General features: G+C 40.3%; 1 protein-coding gene across 7 annotated transcripts in view; it reads left to right on the forward strand.

The window, feature by feature from the left end:
* FAM13A (family with sequence similarity 13 member A) overlaps positions 1-26,379 on the forward strand; it is a 135,492-nt gene that overhangs the window by 36,427 nt on the left and 72,686 nt on the right. For all 7 annotated transcript variants that reach the window (XM_032686920.1, XM_032686919.1, XM_032686917.1 and 4 more), the window contains exons 5-6: positions 1,756-1,915; positions 24,961-25,133. In XM_032686920.1, coding sequence (XP_032542811.1) covers positions 1,756-1,915; positions 24,961-25,133 — 333 coding nt within the window. The remainder of the gene's footprint in view (positions 1-1,755; positions 1,916-24,960; positions 25,134-26,379) is intronic.

The following is a 26,379-nucleotide window of genomic DNA, read 5'->3' on the forward strand; positions in this document are numbered from 1 at the left end:
CACATCTGTCAATACCAGTTGTCCTATTTGTTCTTTATTTAGTCAGAGGCCAGGTTCCACACTGATGAAATCAGTAAATCAGCTGAGACTGACACATTTTTTACAGTTGCCAATGTTCTACAGTGTAAAATAATGCGATCCTTTAAAATTCAGGTTCTACTACTCTAGCATGTATTAAATGTTGAAATGATAGCGGTAAAGATTCTCTTCTGGAGTTTACAAAGATGTGTTCTGCTGTAGTGGGATCCTCTCCCTGTTGACATATAGATGTACTACAGAGAATAAAGTACTGAGAAGGATCAGCAGCATGCAGCCCTTACAAAAAAGCACTTTTTGATGGCAAATTTCTGGGTGCATCTGCTTTCAGAGTCTTCTTGTTGAAATGCACAGCTGGCACCAATAAACTACAGTTGCAGTTTTACAGTAGGTAGTTATTTATAAATTTTAATTTGCTGGTTGTAATAAACAATGGTTTGCTTTCAAGTTACATCCCTATAAAATAGCTCAGATGGCATTTTGTTTAGCTTTTGGGGGTTTGGGTTATGTTTTCCTCTCGTATAACCGCTAGTTGTCCTCAGCCAAAAGATACTTGAAACTTTATTTTGTTTCTGGTTTTTACTCCTCTGTTTCTTCCCTTTAAATTTTTTGCGTTTCTTTACTCCTGGTCTGCAGTCTGCCGCTTTATAAGGTCCTTAGAAAATTTACATCCATGCAGCCACTTCGTGGCTTATTGAGAGGAGAGTGTGTCTACTGGAAGTACTGTACAATAAGAAATACTGGATGATTGGAGAAGTATTTTGAATGCTGAAGAAGATTCTTCAGAGATTTCACTTTGCATTTAAACAGAATTTAAGTCAGTTTTGGGCAGCAAAGTCCAATAAAAAGTTTAGAAAGCCTATATTCCAGCAGATGATCGTTAGAAGCTTCAACAAATTATAACCCCTGTTTTGAGTAATATGGGTTTTTTACTACATGAGAGAGTTGTGTGAAACACATAAGGAGGGCAAAGGAGCATAGACTGGAATACAACACTTCTTCCAAATCAGTATCTTATAATTTCTGTGTATAATTTCTGGCAAGCAATTCCTGGTTGCAAAGGGGCCTGTTTCAAGAAACCAGGAAGCTGCTTCTTCAGCAGCCACGTAGTTGGTTATTCTCCCGGAAAGTGGAAGTAAGGAACCACTTCTTGTATTAATCTTGTAGGCTGTTCTGCAGAAGGCACCCTCCATCTCTGTATTTTAAAAAGCCCTTTAAGTTATGAGCCTACTTTTGAAAGAAATACCAACTCAAACATAAGATTAGAAAATGTTATGTACAGCATTGGGTCATCTGAATGCGAAGATATTGCTTCACTTTTAGTGTTTTGCTTAGAATGTGGGTATTCTTAATTTTTTCACTCATCCTGTGATAACCTTTGAGGCTATCACAAACCAGAGCATCTAAATGCCTCATGCTGTCTATTGCAGTCATGAAACAGAACTTACAGCAGGGTTGGTGGTACCCCATTTGGTGGTTGTCTCAATTAGATCTCTACCTAGATTTTTTGGAATGGGTAGTTAGGCCAACAGGTTGGATATTTTATATCAATAAGGATAGTTGTTACCAACATAGGCACAATCCTCCTTTCCAAGACGGAGTTTCCTGTGCCTGCTAGCCAGCCTGTATCCACAACTGAAATGTTATAAAGACACTGTGCAGGAACTCTTGTATGTTTAGTCCCTATAACACTCTGCTTTATCTTCTGTCCAATTTTAGTGTGCCCTCTGGATTTGAAGGTATAAAAGAACAGGAGATCTGCAACAAGATAATGACAAAAATGCTAGAAAATTACAATACCTTGTTTGAACTGGAAGGCTTGAAGAAGGATGAAGAAAAGCCTGTATGTGAAGAGCTAGCAAGAATAATTTTGGTAAAAGTGAGTATCTCTAATATTTCATTTTCTTACAGCAATTTCGTAATTCAGGCTTATTGCAGGCTTCAAAACATAAATGTTTAGATAAGTGGGAGACAGGCACTGTTGTAATAGTGTTCTGTGTTATTGATTGGTATGCAGTTTACAAATTGATTCTGCTGATAGGCTAATTTTCATTACTAGTCTGGAAGTTCATTCTATTAAACATCTTTTTGCTTTGTTAGCTGAGCACTGTTATTTATTTAGAAAATATATTCACTAAAATTTAAGTGTTTTTAAATGAGGAGGCAGAATAATTCTAGGAAGTGTTCAAGGTTTCTGACATGGTGATCATTTATGATGTACTTCAGTGATTATGAACTTCCATACTTTAGGACAGTACGAGGTCTCTAGCCTTTGCCCCACTATGAAGTCTACTTGTCTCAAACGTGTACCTGAGTTTAAAAGTCGTATGTTCTGACTCAGAATGGCCATTCCTGAGAGCACTTGAAGAGAAGCATTAAATAAAAGTTACTATTCAAAGAAAGTACATTGGAGCTCTTAAAGAAAAGTTATATAATTTGGAGGTAGAATGGCTGGTAGCCTTCCACTGTCTTCCTTAATTTATGTTATGGAAGTCACAGTAACTTTTGGGTAATGGAAATGGTCTGCCTGGCCATTTGATGTTTAGCAACGGATGGTCACTTCAGCAACAAAAACAGGTGAAGAACATATTTCTAAAAAATGAACACAGAAGAAAGGCTTCAGATATACCTCCTCCTTCAAGCCTCTCCTAGTTGCAAAAGTCAAGGTAGTCTTTCACTTCTCAGGACTTATTGGTAATTGGAAATGCACCAAGGTGGAAATCTGGAAGATTTCCCACAGCTGTTCAGAGATATGAGCTATCAAAGTACATGGTGATAACCAGAATTACTTCAACAAAATATCCTAAAAGGTATAGTTACCCATATGAGATGGAAAGTGTTGCCCATCTCTTTGCCTCAGGAGACAGGTGATTGCCTGAGAGGAGTAAGCTGTGCCTGAACACAAGGGCTTGCGCTGTGTTTGCATCTTTGGATCTTGTAGATATTTTCAAAATTCAGTTGGCAATCAGCTGCAAAAATTTGACCTTGTTCCTTGCCCATCTAACATGGGTGGGAAGTTTTCTAGTTAAATGAAGGCAAATACTCAAACACAAGAAATACAATCATCTAACTTCATGTAGCAAAGATACTAAGAAGATTTTGTTGAAATTTGTCAGGTGGTGCTACTAAAGGATGCTTTTTACCATTCTCAAAGGTTACATTTTTTGTATCCTAGCGGGTACCCCCTATCCTTGCCAGTTTGTATAATAGAGATGGTGCACTTGAAGAGAAATCTGAGAGGTAACAAATGAGATTCAGCAGAGAAAAGCGATTGCCAGTTTGCTAATTTATGAGCCATTACATACAATAGAAGCCAGCTGGTATCTCTGTCGTAAAAGAACAAATGCCTCAGAGAATTATTTGGCCTGACTTGTGTCATAGTGTCCAGCAAATAACAAGCCATTTGTAAGCAAAGTTGCTGCTTCTGGAAAAGCCATTGATACATCTACAGGTAACTGGATAGAAATTTGCCAAGTAATCCTATTGAAAGCAGTGAAAAATGTAGGATGTTCAGGACAATGCTCTCATAGACTGAGAACCTGTTGATTTTAAGGGTGTTGCATTCAAATATGAACCATGATGGGATGGGAGAGCAGATGGCAAGGAAAGTGAAGAAAAGTAGGATCTGTCCTTTACCAAACTCAGCTACATTTATCTAAATGGCTTTTTTAGCTTTTATGTTGTGATCAGCAAGAGGGTGAGGAGAGATTTAGATAACCTCACTCACTCCCTCATGGAGTATTCTGTCATCCCTTCCCACAAATCACTTACTTGCCAGCATTTCACCCTGAGTCACTACACTGCTACCTTTCCTATAATTGCCTTCACTCTCCTTTCTCACTTTTCCATGTTGACATTTTTCTCTGAATTGCCACAGCCCTGTCCCACTATTCTTGCTGTACTCAAACTTGATAGCCCTTCGTTCCCAGTCCAGGGAAAAGGCTGGCAGTCTGTAGTGAAGTGCAAAAGCTCCAGCACTCTTGATACACAGCCTTCCATCACCTCCAGTCACTCTACACACTTGAGGTAGCCCCTCCACAGCTTGTATTTCTTTGCCATCCTTTCTTTTACGTTCTTGACTGTGGAGATAACTTTTCCTCTAGGTTAGTACAGTGGCTTCAGTAATGTGACCTGCCTTATGTGTTCTTCTAGGTGGGTAGTTTGGGGCTAGGGCTTATTGAGACACTTCTCCTAGACAAGCATGAATTCCTCCTTTCAGCTGGAATGCTGGTGTTATCCTTACCCAAAGGTAAGGTTCCCAAAAAGGGGATGGAGGTACTTATAGGAAGAAATCAGTTTTTACATTGTGTTAAGAGTATAACCTCGTGATGGTCAAAACCATCAGTGCTGATCCACATGTTTCTTGACTAAGAGTTTGGAAAGAGCATCTATAAGCATGAAAAATCATACACGAGGATAAGAATGCCAAAAATTTGCAGAAGTACTAACTTGAATCAAAATTTGAAGCACAATGACAGTGGTTTAAAAAATAAGGAAAGACATCAAAAAGTACATTAAACAATGTACTTCTCTCCTTGCTCTGGTATGCTTTTATAGCTTACTGCATTGCAAAATCAGCCCTGCTTTTTCTTATCTCTTTTTCATGCCTTCATACCTTTACTTTGGTGCTGAAATTTCAACTGGAAAAACAGGAACCTACCTTTAATTAGTGTCTGAAGATATTGTAGGAATATTATTTCTCCCTGCAGTCTTGGGCTGTTCTTGAGGTGGCTTAAATGCCTGTTGCTTCACATCATCCATTCTTAATAACCTTTTTTGAAGTCTACATCAACCCTAAATCGTTAATTTAGAGCAAATACCCAAAAATAGGGAACTAGTGGCTCATGCTATTCCATCCTAAGATGGGAATGTCATGTCACAGTCATCTTCCCAGACTTGCATGACTCCTGACGCTTCATGGTCTGCATATCTTAAGATTTTTCCACACTTTGGTTATAAAATCAGTGGATTTTTAAAAGCAAGAAATACTGCTCTTTTAAAATGAAAACACAGATATGTGGGTCGTTAGATAAAGTCATAAAAGCATCAAGCTTCTCTTGGACCAGTCTGTTGGAAAGGAAAAACAGCTCCAGTGGAGCAAGTTGCATCTTGTCTACTATGTTAGTCATAGCTATGGGGAATCCACAATGCTACAGACTTCTAGAAGGATCAAGTGCATTTCAATCAGGTGCAGACTGCGGCAGCTTAAAGAAAATATGTGTTAAGGAGACCAGAAGTTAATAAATGTTATAGATGGGAAAAAGAGACATGATTCTGTAGGGCTACTGGTAGTTGAACTACCATTCTTGCTGCATGTGTGCACTCCCCGACTCCATGACTGAGTGGGCTCCCTCAAAATAAGTCCTCCTTCCCTGTCACCTCAGAGCTCTGGCCCCATGGTTACACACTCAGCAACACACAAGAGCAATCCCTCATTTACGTCAGGAAAAAAGGCATCCGTTTCTAATCCATGTTACACAGCCCTGGCTAAGCCTACAGGGTCTAGATAGTTTACTTTATTCTTCTTTCACGTCTGGGACCATTTTAGCACCATGTTAATGGTTGGCTTTCAGTACTGGATTAATTCTTTCCCATCAGCAAACAGCAGGAACTGATCTCGTTTGGAAATCCTTTCTGAAGATCTCAACAAACATTTCCGTTTTGTGCAAGTATCCCCATATTTGGGCAGGTCACATGAGTTTGCTCCTGCCTGGGCTAGGGAGCACCAAAGGGTGGGAGTGGGTTCACATGGGAGATGTGGAGATGGGTGGGAAGTACATGAGGAGAAGGAGCACCTGTGGAAGTCTGTCTGCCATTTTCTATTTAGTATTTCTTCAGCTAGAATTCGCTTTGCAGTTGTCCACCAGTGAGCAGATGGACATGTTTATAGTAAGGGTATATAGTGATTCAGACAGAATGACATTTTAAAATGTGAGCTGACAGGAAATGAGCAATATGAGATTTGTAGGTGAAAGTTTATAAGCCTCCAAACTCTTCACCTATAGCAGATTCAGTCTGGAGTGAGGAGGATGGTTGTGTTTATGCCATGATTCAGAAAGGCAAGCGAAAAAAACCCTGAACAATTCTCATGTAATTTTGAAAGAGCTTTCCAAAGAGCACTGCTGTTTTTGACCACTCTGTATATGTATTATTAAAACAGAATGTTTCTGCTCTTGAAATTCATTAAAGCATTCGCAAGATTGTAAATCTGTCACTTGTGGTGTTACTAAATGCAATCCTGAATATTTACACAAATATGTTAATGCTATGAAGTAATAAATTATTATGCCAATACTTCTTTAGCTAGAATTTCACCAGTAATATTTTCATTTTAACACATTATGAGAATAAATTTGCCAAGATTTAGGTCATGTAAAGGAAACACAGACACATAACAAATGTCTTTCTCCTGCTGTCCATATTTCTAGTATACTATAAATTTTTTGAATACAGCTGACTAATTTTGCAGTTGAGATGCTTAGGAGCTTTGTTTTTTTCTCTCTCACAGTTTTTTCTTGAAACAAATGCTCATTGATATTATCATAGTCCCTTGATAATACCACATAGCTAAAATATAGAGATAATAAGATCCATATGTGTATGTATGGCCTGGTCTGTACTTGCACATGTTTTATTTGAAATGTTTTCATTCATTATCTGTTATTGATTTGAGTTTATTTGGGGTTTATTTGTTTTGTTTTGTTTTGATTTTTTTGTTGGGTTTGTTGTTTGGGGTTTTTTTTGGGAGAGTGAGGTGATGCAACATTGTGATTTAGCACTTGGGAGTACAACAAGCCAGTACAACATCCTATTTCAAAAGGGAAAGTCAGCACGAAGAAACGAGGTACAGTAAAATAAACATGTCAGTCTCTGCACTAGCCAGCTGTTTCTGAGCATCCTTGCTATACCCATGGGGAAAAAGGGAGGTTAGCAAGAGGATGAGAATTTTTCTACTAAGACAAATCTCTCAATTCCTGCTGTTTAGATTCCCCAGTGTTTATTCTGCTTCTCATTAATTAGTCATTCAGTTAATCAGGTTACACAAAATGATCAGCATTATTCCCTCTGTTTAGATCAGTAATCAGTGCTGTCTTTGTAACAAGGACACATTGCAGGCAGTTGGAACTGATCCAAAGTGAAGAAGTGTAAGACATTTTTCAACCTGTGGCATTTAATTCTCACTGACCTCTGCCATTAGCTTCATCTGTAGTACTTTCAAGGTGGGAGCTTCAAAAGGAACCAGAACTAAATTAATTCTTTTGCCCTTATTAAGTGCAGTGAAATGCTCATTGACTTCAGTTTAAGTCCAATGCATTTTTGAAAAACCCTCCTGTGAGTACTGTGAAGATCACAGTTTGTCCAGGAGAAGGTGGTTGGTACACCCTGGTGAGCCTGTAACATTTCTGGTGTCCCAAAACTTACTTTTCATAAAGTGGGCTCAGGGCAGTCTAAGAGCAACAGGAGCGAGCATGTGATGCAAGGGGCACAAGGGTCCAGACACTCTTAATGTGTCTGAATATGTGTGCTCTTGAAAATCTGATATATTCAGTAGATCCCAGCAGCATTTGACCTTAACTGGAAGCAGTGAACATCTCAGTTTCACTGTTAAGAAAGGGGTCTGTTCTCTGTGTGCTGGGAATCTTACACTAGTAACTAGAACAATATAGAGATACTCAGGACTTCCTAATTTACTGCAAATCAGATATACCTTTTAAAAGTAACATTACTGAATTCCATGCGTGAAGAACTTTTTTGCTTGTGAATATTTTGATTTTTAGATCTGAAATGCAATTTAGCTTTTCCTAGGCTGAGTTTAAGCAACTGTAATGTGAGATACAGGTCTGGAGAGCCTGGATTTCTCCCATAGCTAGGTCTGCTTTTTCTGTTTTATGAATAACATTACAGTAAATAGATGAGTCAGACTCCAATTTTCAAAATTGCAAGGTAGAATAAAATGTTCCCCTGGAACTGCTCTGAGCTCTGTTGTTACTGAATACATGCACATACGCACACACACACACATACAGAGTTAGGTAAACCCAGCAAGAGAGCAATTGGCTTGTGTCACTTTGTAGATGTTTGATTTGTTTTTTTGATTTTAAGTTCTGCTACAGGCCCCTTATTTGTACCTCAGCCATGAGAAGCTGAGGTGTGGTCATTATACCATTGCATGACACCTTAACCCTGCCACAGGATGATGGCAGCTGGTTTTGACTGGAGTTGAGTTAATTTTCTTCATAGTAGCTAGTATGGTGTGCTTTGGATTTGTACTGCAAACGCTGTTGATAATTTGGGGATGGTTTTATTTCAAATTGTGGGGATGGGCATGGAAGGTGAATAGTTTCCCTCAGTGAGGTCTTTGTAACCTTTTACAAATTCTGGAATTGTGTTTGATCCCGGCATTGCCAGTTCAAATTTTGCAGCATTCAGTAGCCAGTCCTTCTGGGTGACTGGAGGCAGATTTTTCTCTTCCTCCAAGAAAATACCATGATATTCCACAGATGGAGCTGGGAGCATTGGGGTATATCACGGGATTATTACTGTGTTTGTCATTTCCTTTTCTGTATTCCAGTCCTCTCTAAAAATAATGGATTTCCACATTTCTCTCTTGCTTACGTATAACAATTCATGACCTTTGTGTGTGTTTTATGACCATAAGTGCAGTAGGTTAAGGTTGTACTGATGCAAAACAGAATAACCTTTAGCTATTTATTAAGAGATATGGTCTCAGGTAAAAGGTCATGTATATAAATAGTCTTGGGAGAACAAAAGGAAATGAAAGGTGAACTGAATAGGGTATTAGTTTTATATTGAAAAGCAGTGATGCGGTTTTTTTGCAAACTGTGAGATTTTGCTTTTTATCACTTTTGTCTGAAACAGCTTTGCTGAATTCTAGTTATTAAAGTATAGTGTAAATGATGGCAAGGTAGAACAGCAGATAGGAAGAAGCTGACCTGGTATCTGTGTGCTAAAAACAAGCAAGGCAAAACCCCCATATATAAATACTAGCTGTTTCAATCTTCGTTACATGGTTTGTATGTCAGCTTTACTGACATTGTTCCCCCTTCTAACAAGGAGGTTTTCATCACCTTCTGGGTATAAAATGGAAAGTATACCTAATACATTGTGAAGAATTTTTTTTTTCCAATTTCTGTTCACATTAAATCATTTTCTGTATTTTTCCTGAAGGTACCTGTGCCACTGAATGATGACTCTGTGAACTGATACCTGAATAAAAATTTAGTTATTCCATCCAGTTAACGTGCATGAAAATACCTGTGACCATATGAATTAGAAAATGCCTTTGAAGATCGCCATGCCATTGGCTATACAGTTTTGTCTTAGAAATAATAGGCTATTTGATACTTCGTGTGTCTTTCAGAGCCTTAATCAGCCATGAGCTATTTTGCATGATCACAGAGGGGAGAGATTCCATGTTGTCTTCATCTTGTGAGTAGGAGCAGCTCTGCTGTGGCTCTTTTGGTTCTTCATTGGCACCCTTGACAGCACTGCTTCGTATCACACCTGCGCTGCTGTGCTCCAGGGAACTTGGTACAGGAGACAGCATATTCCCCCTCCAATATCAAATGAAGGGAGAGCGAGGAACTCTTAAATTCACTGTTTCTTTTGAACTGCTCCATGCACAACCCTGTTGTGCACTTTTGTTGTAGCCTTGGGAAAATTTGCAGGTGTGACCCTGGTGACACCCACCTGAAGCAAAGGCTGCATTGCGCTGTTTCATGGAGTGCTCCTGAGGGAAATGGAATATTCCCTCCTCTGTGGTGTACAGCTGCTGACCCAGTAAAGAGTCAGCTGTTGCAGTCTGTCTCCATGCAATCAGCTAATGCATCATTTCTGCAGTTATTTGCAGCATGGAATCCACTGAATAATCCTCTTAACGGTTGCTCATCATACAGAAGAGTGGCTGTACTGGCTCAGACTTGGGATCCATCTAGCCCAGTGTCCTGCCTTCCACACTGCCCATAAGCAGATGTCCAGGGAAGAGTGAGGACAGGCAGCAAGGTGTTTCCTTCTTTTTTTCTACCAGTTGTTGACTATTCTTGGAGGTTTTCCTGCTCTTGAAATGGTTTGTGTATTCAGTGATGTACAGAGTAATTGTCTTGTGTCTCTCTTGCATGTGTGTAAGTTTTTTGCTTCCAACATGTCATCTGGAAAAGTGTGCCACAAATTGTTTCCTCTCACGTGAAGAACTGACTCCTTTTGTTTGTTAAAAACATGGCTTTTACTAGTGTCACTTGAAGGTTGCCTGATTTTTTCCCCTTTTTTTTCTCCTTTTATTTTGGTTTTTTTTTTTTTTTTAATTTATTTAGCTGAAGGGGATAGTGAACAGTCTGTCTTCTCTCTATCACCCATAACCCCTACAAGCTACCATGGTGGTTGTTTGGTTTTTTTTCCTAATGAAAAATTACTCTTGATATTTGCAACCCTAATCACTGCACTGACAACAACTGGTTTTTCTGTCAAAGTCCCTGCATGAAGTCAGTGAGCAGTCACATGTAATAGCTTTCCTCTTTTGGGGCACAAGGCCAAGTACTCTAATGCATTAAATTGGATGACATTTTGGTGAAGTCAGCGGGGCATGTTCTTTATTGTAGAAGAGAATCTAACTCCTTGTTTCTGTAAAAAATCTAATTTGTGCTTTAGTTAAAAAAAGTTTCACATTGATTAAGTTCAAGTTTATTTTAATTAAGGTGGTCTTCTACATATTAATAGCTAAAAATAGATTCAAGGCTTTCTTAGCAACATTTAAAACTTGAACTGAGAACCCCACAGGCCAGTTTCCTCTGATTATGCAGTTTGTGAGACCAGAAAGAGATTAATTACTGAATCAAGTAGGAAAGAGAGGATGAGCACAGTAGTAATAATGAGATTGTTCCAAAGATATCTTGGAATATCAAATTATCAACAAATAAGTTTATTGTTGTCATTAAAATACAGTGCAATGTATAGCCGTTGTTTTTAATAACTATTTTTCACTAATTTCTTATTTAAGCAATCATAATCAGATGCATTTAAAGGCTTGTATTACAGTGTCGTAGCATGCTACAAATACAAAAGACTGTAAACTGACTGTGCAGTTCTGGCACTACAGTTGACTGAGGCTGAAACTTGACAATTTTTATGCCCATTCAACAATTTCTTGAAAAGGATAAAAGCAAGAGCAGTATTCTGTTCCGTTTTGAATTTTGCATCCAAGACAGATAACAGTGTAGGATGCAAGTATGCTGTTTAAATCCCTCTTACTTAATAATGGCAGTGGATAAAGGAACCAGTGTAGTTTATTCTATTTGAAGAAAAAGTATAATGAATAACTAAAGCTTAACTACTGTAGCAAGTATTTTCTCATTCCATTGAAATGTACAAAAACATTGCCAAGGTTCTCACATAGAGTCAGTAGTGCTAACTATTCAGGATGTGGCAGGCAATGTCTTTTACTGCTAGGTTCTTTCTCAGCCTTTTCTGCTGATGTTAGTCATCTCCCTAAAATTAATTCAAGCACATAATTGAAAATAAATATGTAATTGAATACTCTCACCCTTCCACAGATAATCCCGGTCGGTCAGTCTGTCTGGAGAGATGAACATAAAGAGAAATAAGTACAGGAAGGGTAACTGAGTAAGAGACATTGCTAGGTGTCTTACACCCTGCCTGTGATTTAGTCTCTCCTTTAAGGATGCCTTTGACCTATGGTGTTTCTTTATTCATGCAGCATGAAGTGAGGAGCTCTGGAGTAGTCAACCTTTATATTAGTGTCAGCACTTTGTGGTGTGAAAGGATTATGCTCTTGAAGAATAAATAGGTCAAAGAGTATTCTAGGGATGTTCTAATCTTTCCTAATCATTGAGGTCTCCATAGTTAATTTGTTTAAAGCTTTTATTGAGGTGAAGTCTCATGCATTGTAAAATCTGCATTTTGTATGGCTTGTGAAGAATCTGCCAGTGAGATATTCCTTAGCAATGAAGATTTTTTACTTTTCTGAAGGAAGATGACCTGTTTCTTGGGCCAGTATAATTCACCCAATCTAGGTATAAGAATACTGGGCTGGTATTTAAATGAAGTGAGTTCCTTTCTGGTTTTGGGGGAATGGACAAGTCAGCTGTTCTTTTTAATGGTTTTTGATAATTGTTAGCATTTGTAGCAGAGTCTTACCTGAGAATCTTATTTGAGGATCAGGAAGCCCTGCTATGTTTAACCTAGAGTTAAAAGATTGTCTAAGGCATGCCCAAGGAAGCTTACAGACTTCTTGAGCTGTTTGAGCAATACAAAAAGTTGTGTAGTTTTGGTATGATGGTAATACATCTTGTGGAAAATAACAGTCCATTATTTAGCATGGGCCAATGGAAGTTGTTGTTTTTATTATACTGTAAGGTTAGGAAGATCTTCAAGTCTCTAAATTTGCCACATTTGCAGATGTAGGAGATGACTAGAAGTTTTGCTTTATGCTGATAGACTTCTGACTGGACTATTTGCCGATAAATACTGCTTGTCAAAGTTAGGAAATTAAATGTTCTCTGGCTTTTCCTGTGCTCTTGTCAATTCTTGGGTGAAAATCATTAAAGAAACTTAGTTCAAAACCTGGGATTTGGCAGTGTCCTGTGTAGATGCTGACTATTTACTTTGGCCCAAGTACTCTTGTTAGTAGAAAATTTTCCTTAGGGGCTTAATGGTGGGACTTGATGCCATCATGAGCAGGTATTCTAGTTTGGGCAGGTTTTGGGGAGTATGAGATGGAGAGGTGGTCACTGGCAGCTGTTGACAGTAAGCTGGGCTTAGATAATTCTTCAGATACAAACGGTAACAGTGATTGTTGAACACACACAGTTGAGCAAAACAAAGCTTGTTTGTTTTGTATCCAGTATGCTGTACTAGAGGTTGTTGGGGTTTTTTTCCACATGGGAATGAAAAGTATGCAATTGCTAATAAGCCTTTCTCCTTAGAACATTCTCTGGAGATCTGTAATGGTTAGAAGAGTGATACTGAGGTAGTACTTCTGCATGGGATGCATGCTAGTTATTTTATGGCTTCAGGTTCATTTATCCCAGTTGTATAGTAGCTATGTAACTGATTGTAAAGGAAATCAGGCTTTAAAGCACAACAGATTTCATCCCACAGTTTCATAGATTTCACAAGCAGTGCTAAAAATCTCAAGGAATTCTGAAGCTTCAGTAATTCAGAGATGCACAGAAATGCATATAGGTAATTGTGTAATAATACTATTACTATGCAAGTACAAAGGTTGGTGTAATTGCATAATCTTCCTTAACAGAAACACAGACAGACAAGTGCTCTTTAAGACTTTGCAAATGTGACTTGACTTGAAATTTTGTCATTTCTAGTACTCTATGTGGAATACAAGTACCTGACTTTCACTGGCATTTGAAAATTATGACTTAGTTTTATTGTTTGAATCCCAGTAGCAGACAGTGTTCTGAGAGTAACAGTGTCAGATTTCTGAAGATGAACAGTTATTTAATCTATGCTAGTAGAATTAGGATTTAGTATAACTATAATCAAAAATATCTTGACTTTTTTTTTTTGATCTACAAGTTCACAGGATGTTTAGAAAAACAAAATATATTCCAAAATATGCTTAGTCACTGAAGTATGACATATTATTGAAAATGAGCACATATTCTTTCTACTTCTTGGATTTTAAAGGGTAACATCAAACAGATTGCCAGTCCTTCAAGAGCTAATATTCAAGAACAAAACACTGACAGCAGTGGATTCTCAGCTTGAACTGTTTGAGATTCTCATTTTGCTTTGTTTGTTGTAAGTTTTCCAAGTAGCCTAGGAACTCGGGCAGCCTGAGAATGTGACTGTTACACCTGCTTGATATTTTCTAGTAGCTTTTGTCTTTCAACTTGCATTTTTTGTTTTAATGGTGGTGAGTTGTTCCCCTTGTCTTAATTAACATAAGGATATGCTGTACAGTTAAAAGAAAACAGCTAGTTTATAGGAAGAGTGGTATAATCTTATAGTAATGTTTGCCTTGTAAAAACCAGCATGAATTGAAAGATAATAGGGAATAAACAGGAGATTTGCAAATGTTGGAATAAACTGTAAATAAAATCTTTTCATAGAGAACTAGAAAAATACACTTTTATGCACTCTGCCCAGTGTAAATAAGATCTCTTGCCAGAGCCTGTATTGAGCAGACTTCTGGAGGTTAATGTTTAATAGGTTCTTAGCTAGTGCTGCTTGCTGTGTTCTCAGTATGTGGATCTCTGCTCCCTTGGAAGCATTATTTTATGCAAACTAAATTAATTTCTATACTGAAACACATGAACCTACATGTGCTGTTGCAGAATCCATGATGGAACAGTAAATAGTTGCTATCCAAGGGTTTTCTGTTTTTAGTTCACACACTTTTGTTCTCATTTTTCATCTCTATTCAACATATTAGAAGCAATTATTGTACTGCCTGATTCCTGCAATCCCTGAGTGTTGCATGCTTATCTTAATAGCATTCAGTCAGTGGCAAGCCTGGCCCTACATTAATTGCAGGAATGTTGATTTCTGACTTTTGCTAGCAAATGACAGAAGAATCTGATCTAACACACCTACATGACTCATTAGAGTCATTTGTCTGCAGTGACTTGTACTTATAATTGGAGGTGTAGTTATAATGAAGATACAGGTCCATAAAAATGGGAGATAGAAAACACCTATGAGATCACCTGGAAGATTCTGTTAGAGTACAGGATGTATTTTAACTTCTTTTCTAGGTCTGAGGTGAATGATCCAAGAAGAGGATCATTCCTGTCCTTTTTTTGCTGGATTGTTGCGTGATCTAGTGGAATTTCTAGTGGAGTCTCAGCTTATCTGTATTACCCAGTGTTGATTCAGAGGGCCATAAAAATGTGCTAGTTGAGCTTGGGCACATTTAGTGCCGCTTTATTGGTATGCCTGAGAGTGCTGCTTCACCTCTGTTCAAAATTCCTAAGGCCTGAACCTGCTTTTTTTACAGTTTGTAAACAGCATTCTTTATTGCTGAGAAGAAAAAGGGATTGAAGGGTGGGTAGCTGAAGTCAGCCTTTACAGTCATCTTTTCAGTTGTTCAGGTTCCCTTAGTAATGATTTGGCCATATGGTATTGCAGGACAGGAGAAATTTTCCTTGAAGGATTTGTCTGCACTTCATAGGATATAGGACAGTTCAGGCCAGTGCCAGCAGTGTCTTTTAGGCAGCAAATTATTTCATTACTGTGTAATTCACTGTCATGCTGTGAACAGGAGAAGTACCATACATGGAGAAAGACAGATTTCTCAGCAGCTTGTTTGAACTTTCCAACCTACTTACATGGACTTCAGTGGAGCAGCTCTGAATTTTGGCACATCTGCACATTTTTCTGAGGAAGAAATCCTTTGGCAAAGACTTGTTTACACTTCAAACAATTAGCCAACAGGAGGGATGGAAGAATGTGATGGATGCTATACTGGCTTTCCTCTGTTCTCTTGCTTTTGATGGTCTCATTAACATTTGCCCTTAAACAGCATAGCACATAGTTACAGAGCATTTGCTTTAAGATTCCTTCACTGGAGGTGACATTTATTTTAAGAATATATTGAAATATCAAATGATGCCCATTGTAACTACAGTAACCTACCATAATTTGTATTGCTCTCGCTATTGTTCTGACTGGGCAGGTGAATATGGACATGAGCAGAAAGTCTATAGGAAACTGAAAACAGGAATCATCACCATAGTCAGCCTTTTAAGTTCATTTGTACATCTGTCCTCTGATTGTGATCATCTGGCCATATTTGCACTTCTTACTCGTGATACATCTCCTGTTCAAACTAGGAGAGTCCAAAGAAACCAAGCAAAGGAAAGGCAGAAGTTACTCCCAGAGGAGCAGAGTCCCAGCAGTGTGAGGGGTTGGTACAATGTATCTGCTTATGAAACCAACCTTGGGACTCGTTGCCAAAGCTTCAGGTGGTAATTTGAGGCATCACCTTTGTGCTTGATACTGCTTAAAAATACTGAAGCTGAAGGAGAGCCATCAGTATGGAGCAAAGGCCATAGGAAAGACTCTTGTCAATTGCTGTGGCCAAGCAATGGTAGATCCATGTTTCCAGTCTCCATATGTGAAACAGAAATGCAAAAGGAAAAAAGGTTAACACCATTTACAGTCCACTAACTGGTTTTACTTATAATGCTGTTTTGTCCTTGCTTTATACTGGATGGTGATGTTGATACATGCATAAGATTAATTCCACAGCATAAGAGAATATACATTCATTCTGCTGTGTTAGGTGCATTGCCTCAGAGTACAGACACAGGAGCTGAAGAGTGGGAGTTTGAGATCCTTGGAGTTCAAAAAATGAATTTGTGAGTGACTTTGCAAGAGTATGTGGAAGCAGGCTTATACATGGGGCAGATTTAGGTTACCAGCAGTTCATATGATGACGTGATTACATAAATTTAAAAGAGGAAATTGAAAAAAAACAAAAACCCAACCCAAAGGTTAGAGTCTTTCTCAGTGCAGTGACACAAAAACAGTACATGCCAAACCATAAGCTGATGGAAATCTCTAGGAAGGAGTGCAAGAGAGGATTATTTCATATTGCCCTGAAAAACATATGTGTAAGGAATTCGGTATTACCTCCAGAAGGAGGAGGTATTTTTGTTATTATGTAATTTTCCCTGTATATTACTTTGAAACTATACACTGTATCTCTCCAATGTGAAGGCATACATGCTTGTTTTGTTTTTGAGTTTTTTATTTAGCCCATCAAGGAGTCCTCAACGTGCTTTTTGCTGGGATTCCTCATTGATGGCTGTATTTGCCAAATCAGACTTAAACGTTTAATTCCAATTTACAGTGAACTGGCTGTGCACTCAGCTGTGGGATGCTGTTCTCTGCTGCACCTGCAGACCCCCAGTTTGCAAAATCTGCATCAATCCCACTCTTTCCTCTCTTCTTGGATGAAGCTCTCTTCACCCCAATTCAGAACACTGTCTGCACTAGGCATCCTTTGGCAAACAGATGCCACCCAGCAGTCGGCAATCGCTGGGAGCTGGTTGTAACTTCTGGCTTGAGGCCCATACATCTTGTCACTTTTGGCCTACATCCCATGCACGCTGCACGCCTGCAGCGTTTTGGCAAAGCTGCCTTCAAGCTGCAGAGGGCAGAAGGCTGAAGGGATTCCCTTAGGCAGATGTGTCTGGTTTCCTGCAGAAAAAAGGGCTTTAGGATGTTGCTGGTTCACTCTAACAGCCTCCTGTTGTACGTGTACTGTGGAGAGTCCCAGGTTTGAAGATAATCTTAGTATTGGGTTGTTTTCTTGAATTTGAATGTTTTTAGGACAGTATAGCTTTGGGCTCAGATTACATCTTTCTGGAGTGTACAATTTTTATGTTTAGCCTTCAGGGAAAATTTGGAATTTCTTCACGGAATGTGCTTTGACTGGCTTATAACAGACATGATTTTTACACTGGGAAAGTTTACTGAAACAAATTTATGGTATTCACAACCAGTGACAAGGAAGATGTCTCCGGAAATGCAGTATCTGCATAGCTGTGTTGAATTTCATGGGCTTTCTGAGAGCATTTGCTGGCTTCTTATCTCTGGAATCATGCAACATTTGCAAAGCTTTTAGGTGTGTGTTTACTTTCAAGCATTTAAGCAGTTCTGCTGTTTGCAGTGGCTTCTGTCAAATATGGAGGCTGTGGTGATGTTTCTTGAACTCCGTCAGGCTTGGTGCTGTGACCACTTCCCTGGGGAGCCTGTTCCAGTGCCCAGCCACCCTCTGGGTAAAGAACCTTTTCCCAATATCCAGCCTAAAGCTCCCCTGACACATTTTCATGCCATTCCCTCGGGTCCTGTCACTGGTCACCACACAGAAAAGATCAGTGCCTGCCCCTTCCACTTCCCCTCATGAAGAAGTTGTAGACTGTCTTAAGGTTCCCTCTCAGTCTCCTCTTCTCCAGGCTGAACAGACCAAGTGCCCTCAGCTGCTCCTCATACGGCTTCCCCTCAAGGCCCTTCACCATCTTTGTTGCCCTCCTTTAGCTACTCTCTAACAGCTTAATACCTTTCTTATATTGCAGTGCCCAAAACTGCACACAATATTCAAGGCGAGGCTGCCCCAGTGCAGAGCAGAGCAGGAGAATCGCCTCCCTCGACTGACTGGCGATACCTTCCCTGATGCCCCCCAGAACATGGTTGGCCCTCCTACCACGGTACTGCTGACTCAGATACAACTTGGCATCCACCAGGACCCCCGGGTCCCTTTCCATGGCACTGCTTTCCAGCATTTTATTCCCCAGTCTGTACAAACATCTGGGGTTGCCCCATCCCAGGTGCAGAATCCGGCACTTCCCCTTGTTGAACTTCATATGGTTGGTGATTGCTCAGCCCTCTAATTTGTCAAGGTCTCTCTGCAGGGCCTCTCTGCCCTTGAAGGAGTCAGCAGCTCCTCACAATTCAGTGTCTTTGGCACTCTTAGTATTCCTTCCAGTTCTGCATCCAGGTCATTTATGAAGGTGTTGAAGAGCACAGGGCCCAAAGTGGAGGAGCCCTGTGGAGCCCCACTGGTGTCAAGTCACCAGTCTGATGTCACCCCATTCACTATTACCCTCTGTGCTCGACCCTTGAGCCAATTGCTCACCCACCACATGATGAGTGTCCAGTTGTGTGCTGGACAGTTTGTCCAGAAGGATCCTGTGAGAGACAGTATCAAATGCTTTACTAAAATTCAAAAGGATTACATCAGCTGTCTTCCCTTGATCAACTAAGTGGGTTACCTTTGTCATAAAAGGAAATTAAGTTTGACAAGCAGGACTAGGATGTGGTTTAAAGGAAGATAATACTCAACTCTTTGAATCCGAAGTCTTGTCCTCTTTAAGGCACCTAATTTGAATAAAACATCAGAACTTCATTGAACTTTAAAGCGTCATACACGTTAGGATTGCATCAAATTTATAACTTTGATATCTGAGTAGGGCAGAGTACAGAGGAGGTGTTTTAGTGATCCAGTGCCTAAAAATACAAATAGAGTAAGAGAAATCCAAATTTGGCAGTGGCAGCTGCACATATTGTAAGGATGACCGCATTTATCGTGACTTTATGATTTCAGTGTGGCAGTTAATCAAGGAAGGATTTCAGGCTTCATTCTGAGTATGGAAGAGAGCTGGTAACTGAATTATTTTGCAAGTATGTGTTGACTCTCTGGTAAACCTGGTAAGGCTTACAGAGATTGATCAGTCTAAGGATTGATCTTTGTCTCCCAGTGTCAGTAATGTAAGATGAAGAGGCATCTTTAATTTGAGGAGAACTTCACAACTGTAATATGACTCTGTGGTTTTAAAATCAATATTGTAGGAGGTAGGTGAAGTGATGAATCAAGGAATGGAATCTATGTTTTGGCAAGTATTTAAGCACAAGTGCATTTTAGTAAGACAGCAGCCTTGCTAAAGACAACTGTTCTCTTGCTTTAAGCTTAGTCCAGGCTTAAGGTCTTAGAATCATAGAATGTTTGGGGTTGGAAGGGACCTGTAAAGGCCATCTAATCCAACCTCCCTGCAATGAGAAGGGACACCTTCAACTACATGAGGTTAATTAGAGCCCTGTTCAACCTGATCCTGAATGTTTCCAGGTATGGGGCATCCACCACATCTCTGGGCAACCTGTTCTAGTGTTTTACCACCATGATTTTAAAAAATTTCTTATATATATCTAGTCTGAATCTACCTACTTTATCATAATATGCCCTTGTAAAAAGTCCCTCTCTGGCTTTCTTATAAGCCCCCTTTTAGGTACTGGAAAGCTGGTGTAAGGTCTCCCTGGAATTGTCTCTTCTCCAGGCTGAACAGCCCCCACTCTCTCAGCCTTTCCTCGTAATAGAGATGTTACATCCCTCTGATCATTTTTGTGGCCCTTCTCTGGACTGGCTTGAACAGATCCATGTCTTTCTTGTGCTAAGGACTCCAGAGGTGGTGGCAGCACTCCAGGTGGGGTCCCACCAGAGCAGAGAGGCAGAACCACCTCTTTTGACCTACTGGTCATGTTTCTTTTGATGCAGCCCAGGACACGATTGGCTTTCTGGGTTCCAAGTGCACATTGATGGGTCTCGTCCAGCCTCTCATCCACCAGCACCCCCAAGTCCTTCTCAGCAGGGCTGTTACCAGTGTGTTCATCCCTCAACCTGTATTAGTACCAGAGGTTGCCCTGATCCGGATGCAGCACCTTGCACTTGGCCTTGTTAAACGTCGTGAGATTCCCATGGACCCACTTCTCAACCTTGTCCAGGTCTCTCTGGATGGCATCCTGTTCTTCAGGTGTGTCCATGGGACACATGGGAATAATATAAGAAGTGTGAGATGAATGTAACTGAAAAATCTTCCTGTAGAGCTACCCCTCCCTGCCTTTGGGCCTGAAAGATATCTGGTACTCACAGCTGCAGGAGATTCATCCCGTCCAGATTCATCCCAGAAGTTGAAGAAGAATGGTGGCAAAGCTGGTGTTGTATGAGAACTGGTTGCACTATGAAGTTTTGGAGAACAACACAAGTACAGAATAAATATGTGTTCTATTCACTGAATAACTTGAAGGGCATTGCTGTCTCAGCAGGAATTTCCACCTGATTCTCTGGGACAATTCAGGATGACCTAAACCCTCTGGGAAAAGTTAGCGTCTCCAAACAAGGCCTGATGTAATTCACTGTCATTGTTGTTACCATTAACTAACTTCGGTAGAGAGCTTACGGAAATCTCATTGAAATACCTGCTGATTTTAAATGGAGTGAATGGATTATATTTGTTTCAAGAGGTGTCAGTGGCCAAATACCAATCCTGGTTAACTTTGGCAAATGTCTCATTCCCTGGTTATTTTACTGAACAGAACTGGTCGAATCAAGTTGGTTAGCTGTCAGGCAAGAGCTGGCTAATGGTCTCCCTTTCTTAGTCATTCATGAAGCAGAGGTAGTGCTGATCAGTGGATACATTGACATGTAAGCTTTGTGCTGATAGTTAGCCAAAATGAAACTAGAGTGAGAAAGAAAGCAGCATTCCAGATTTCCCTACATCGCTCAGCCATGCTTAGATTTTTGAAAAGAAATGTGCCTTTTGCTATTCTGTGGAATATTTATATTGATATAGACAACTTGTAAGTTGAAAGAGCCCTAGGATGACAAGGAGCTCTTCAAAAAGTGATTTGGAGTTCTTTGTTTTGGTGGACAACCCTAAGAATTCGATTTGTGTATCAAAAAAGTTTTTGAGTGAGATTTCTCTCTCCTCTAGAAGGATAGTATGCTCATGCAGCATTAAAGCATATACAGCACATTCTTCTTTTTAACTACTTCATGGGGTTTTTTATGACAACCTTATAGAAATATCTTTATTATCCTTTCAGTTGTAACATTTAAATGTAAACTCGCAGCTAGTTTCTTCCTAAAGTTGTGCATTTACACTTCATAATTACTTACTCAAATGGGTATGAATTGTCTAGTTATTTACGTATTCATGCTTGGCTTGGGATACTGGAAGTTTTTCTTTTTCCTCCTTGAGAACATGAGTGATGTACTCAGATTTCTGAGGATGACCTGTGCCAAGGGTCTGTATCTTTACACCATGTTGATTCATATGCACAAGGCTCTCCAGACTCATCTTGGTGTGGAGCAGTCCCTGTTCTTCAAAAACAGAGAAAGGTTAGTCACCACACCACGTCAGATCTTTAGAATACGTGGCGTATTTATCTTTGATCTTTGAACCCAGGAACTCCCTAGACCTCCCAGGAAGATGAAACATCTCTGTGATGCACCCAGTCACTTACGAAGAATCTTGGTGGTGGTATTGTGTGGGATGATGCCACCTTGACTGGTCAGCTTGTGCCTCTAGGGGAAAGGTTTTCTTGCACTTTCTTCAACACTCATAGTGACGTATGTTTGCACAGGATTCTGATAATGCTGTTCAGCAGAAGTTGCCTGTTTGCTGGCACTTCTTCTTTCATAAGGCAGATTCTGCAGTACCTGGTAGCAAAATTATTAGCTTTGTTAATTGTGTTCTTGAAATCGGGATGCACGTGGTAGGGTAGGGGTGGAAAAGCTGGTGTCCTCCTGTTTTCCAGGCTTCAGTGACTGTCGTTATATGTAGTACATCGTAGAAGTTGTCTGCTTTGCTTATACCCACATGTGCTCTGTAAAGTAATGATGGAACAATGTGTAGAATATGTTCTAGTTTAGAGGTTTGTGCTTATGTACAGTCACCATTTTTGTTACTCTGGTGAAGAGCTTTTGTGATGTGCATGACATCAGGTCTAGTGGCTCATGGTGAAGTAGCACCAAAAGGCCATGGTAAGAGGTGATCTGCTAGAGGATAGGAAGGCTCTGCAGAGGGATCTGGACAGGCTGGATGGGTGGGCCAAGACCAGTTGTATGATGTTCAACAAGGCAAAGTGCCAGGTCCTGCACATGGATCACAACAGCCCCAGGCAGTGCTACAGGCTGGCAAAGAGTGGTTGGAAAGCTGTCCAGCAGAAAAGGACTTGGGCTGCTGATCAACAGCCACTAAACATGAGCCAGCAGATGGCCGAGAAGACCAGTGGCATCCTGGCTTGTATCAGAAATAGTGTGGCCAGCAGGACCAGGGCAGTGACTGTCCCCTTGTACTGGTGAGGCAACACATCAAGTGCTGTGTCCAGTTCTTGGCCCCTCACTGCAAAAAAGACATTGAGGTGCTGGAGCAAGTCCAGTGAAGGACAACGGAGCTGGTGAAGGGTCTGGAGTTCAAGTCTTAGGAGGAGTGGCTCAGGGAGCTGGGGATATTTAGACTGGAGAAAAGGAGGCTGAGGTGAGATCTTTACAACTACCCGAATGGAGGTTATAGTGAGATGGGGATTGGTCTCTTCTGTCCAGTAACAAGCAATAGGATGAGAGGAAGTGGCCTTGAGTTGTGCCACTGGAGGTTTAATTGGATATTAGGAAAAATTTCTTCACTGAAAGGGTTATCAAGCATTGGAACAGGCTACCCTGGGAAGTGATTAAATCACCATCCCTAGAGGTATTTAAAAGATGTGTAGATGTGTCATTTAGGGAAATGTTTTAGTGGTGGACTTGGCAGTGTTAAAGTAATGGTTGGACTGATGATCTTAGAGGTCTTTCCCAACCTAAACAATTCTATGATTCTATGTCCCTGTGCAAGCATGGCAGTCAACAGTCATCTCCAGCTGCAGCAAAGCTTAAATGGCTGACTGCAAGTTTCAGTGGCAAAAAAAGGGCTTAAGAGCCCCTTCCATCAGAATTCAGTGAGTCAGTGCCTCCAGATCCCAGGCCCTGATGCTTCCTGTTGCGATTCTTTCCTGTAATGCTCCCTGTGTCCCCTCCTCCCTGTAGACATGGTCTTCCCCTTTTAAATCACATCACTGCTGCCGTTCTGTAGCAGCTGAGAGGCACGGCCTGGTGTCCATGTGATGTGTGGCCAGTTCCCATGGTGCCAACAGCCAGAGACTGCTGCAGGTGTTGGGCTAACAGAGTATTGCTGTATGACTGGAAGCCAGCAGTGGTACAAAGGTAAGATCTGACTTTGGGCAAAATGCCTATTGACATCAGTGAAGGCAGGATCTCGCCAAGAGTATGCAGTCCAGAGGCTGAAGCTGGAAAGCTCTCTCAGCATATCTCTCTGGTTTCCCTTTGCTGCTGATACACATTTTATTTTTCATTTTATTCTCTTCAGAGCTCAGTAAGAAGCAGCTTTCTGTCCCGTGAAACTTTTCAACACACACAAAGCATTTGAAAACAACTGTGAGTGGAACAAAGCACTAGGAACAGAAGTATAATGAAAAATGAAAAATTTTACAAAGAATCTTAGGGTAAGCCAGCTACAAAAAAGGTTTAGGAGTACAGGAATTCCAATTTACTGTCCAACATATTTGTAATAACTACAGCAGACAGCAGAACTGGTAAACAAATGGATAATTAAAGTCATTAGGAACCATCAGCATTATTTCTGGCAAATTCTCACAATTCAAAAACAAGGGAAAGATTGTCTGTTGCCATATCTAAAATAGAAGGTTTTTTTTTTTTATTTTAATCAATGTGTAACAATGTTGTAAAACTCCCAGCCATAGAATCTTGCAAAGGCTAAAAACAGAAGTGAACACAAGAGAAAACTGAATTTAATCTCAAAGGTTAGGTTCAATGTTTGCTGATAAAACACAGTGAACCAGGTGCAGTGGCCAAGTCAAGGAAAGGTCCTGTACCACAGAATTCCAAATCTGGGGCATCGCATGAAGGACAGACCCCTGAACATGCTCCTCTTCTTTCCTAGGCATTTTTTATCTGGCACTGATCCTGGACAGCTGTCTGATGAAGCATTGTCTCTTATACTCTGTATGCTTCCCTGATGGGTCAGAGCAAGAGCCCTGGCCTTACTGGATTCGATGATGCTTGGAAACTTTGCTTGTATTTAGAGAGCCCAGCTTCCAACTCTGTGTTCTGTCTGCCTCAGGAAAGAGCACCAATCCAGAATGTTTTCATCCTTCTTGAGAAATTTTTTTCCAGGGCATGTGTTGATATCAATTGCCATTAAAAAGGGTGTGAAGGGAGTTGAGAAGAGGTATATAACTGCTTTTACCTTCTCCAGTTGTGTCAAGAAGCAAATTCAATGCAAACTTTTTTAATCTCTCTCTTGTGATGCAGAAGATAAGTATTTATTTAACTTAACCTTTGTTTTCTTAATGTCACTCTTGCCCCCGCTCTTTCAATAGACACACCTTTAGTTTTCTTTAAATAGCCTTTATCAAACAGAATGTTTGATTTATATGTATATTATAATATTGGTTTGCACCTTGTCTTATTCTTTGCTGCTTGTGCACTGGTACGGAATGTCTTTCTGTTACAGATTATCTGAAAAGGCTGCTCTGGCCTTTCTTCCTTTCACATTCCTCTCCTTGCTTCCGTAGATGACCAAGTCCAGAGTGGAACGATCCAACCAAATGTGCCTAGTGCCACAACCGGGCTGGTCAGATGGAATACCTCGGGTCAGCCTCCAATTGACAGACAGTGGTTCACGTGGGAAGGAGATGGACTTAACAGATGAAATCTCCTTCACTAACAGTGATGTGTTTTTCTCCAGGTTAGTGTTCCTTTTTTGTCTTTGTGTTTGCCTCCTTCTTTGTTTTGTAACTGCACCTCTAGCTCTGGGCTTTTTGAACACTTACAAAATATACTGGGGTCTAAGACAAATTAATGTGCCTATTCCTGTTCAATCTACACACTCCAGTGCCAGCTGTGTGCTTTGGTTTGCCTGTCCAACATTAAATTTCAAGCTTTTGAAGGTAGATGCTTGGTGAAGGAGTGCAGATGGACAGGACTGATCTATGATCAGGCACTAGAAATTGCAATGAGCACAAGATATAACTGCAATGTTAGGTGTCTCCTCTGAGTAATCAAGCGTATTTGATCTGCCCAGTTTAAGTGTTAACAGATGGCTGACTTCATTCTCACTCTCAGTCCAAAAGGAAGGGGTTTTAGGGGGTTTTCTCTTTCTGGCAAGAACAATGCTAGTACTACTATTGTTCAGACAAGACAGAATAAAAGAATATATAGAGAATATCTGTAAGATTATCTGTCTGAATTAATCTATGAGAGTCTATTGGTTTAAAGAATCTACAAAGGTATCTATCCTAAAAGAGTATTTTGAGTTTTGATTGCTGGCACATTGTTGATTAGGTGAACAGGTAATGTGCAGTTTGCTTTCTTGTAAAGTCCTTCCCTGAACATCAGGCTGAACCAGGATCTTTTTGTTCTTCTCAGGATATTGAACTGAGTCTGTCATTCTCTCTCCTTTTGTGTCTAGTGCAGCACATGGAGGATTCAGGTTACTGTGGGAAATTGCAGTGTGCTACTGAAATAAGGAGTTGGCCTAATGTGGGAAATGGTGCTATTTTACATGTCATGAAACACAACACCGCAGTGTCTCAGCACACCAATAGGAGCACAAAGCAGAGGCAGTGCTGCCAGACACATAACTGACTTCACTGTGTTAGCAGGAGATGTGTGCTATTCTCAGCACTAGCGCAGACAGACAGCACTGAGTTTACAAGTTAGTAAATCATGCGTTGACACCAGATTTTGATTCATAGTGATGGTGGTGAAGCCCTTGCAGGCACATGTGCTAAGTTCTAGCTGCATTAGCTGTGTATTTACTCTCCCCAAACTTCCCCCAAAGCTCCTGCAGCCAGAACACATAAGGTTTGTTTACATGGCTTCATTAATCCAGCTCTTTTTGACTGAGATGAGTTAGGAAACAATTACCAGAGCAGGTCATCTGGCAAAACTGAGAAGGCAGTATAGTTCTACCAGCTAGACAAGGCCAGGCA

The sequence above is a fragment of the Chiroxiphia lanceolata genome, chromosome 4, assembly GCF_009829145.1.
Source record: "Chiroxiphia lanceolata isolate bChiLan1 chromosome 4, bChiLan1.pri, whole genome shotgun sequence".
In the NCBI taxonomy this organism is placed as follows: Eukaryota; Metazoa; Chordata; class Aves; order Passeriformes; family Pipridae; genus Chiroxiphia; species Chiroxiphia lanceolata.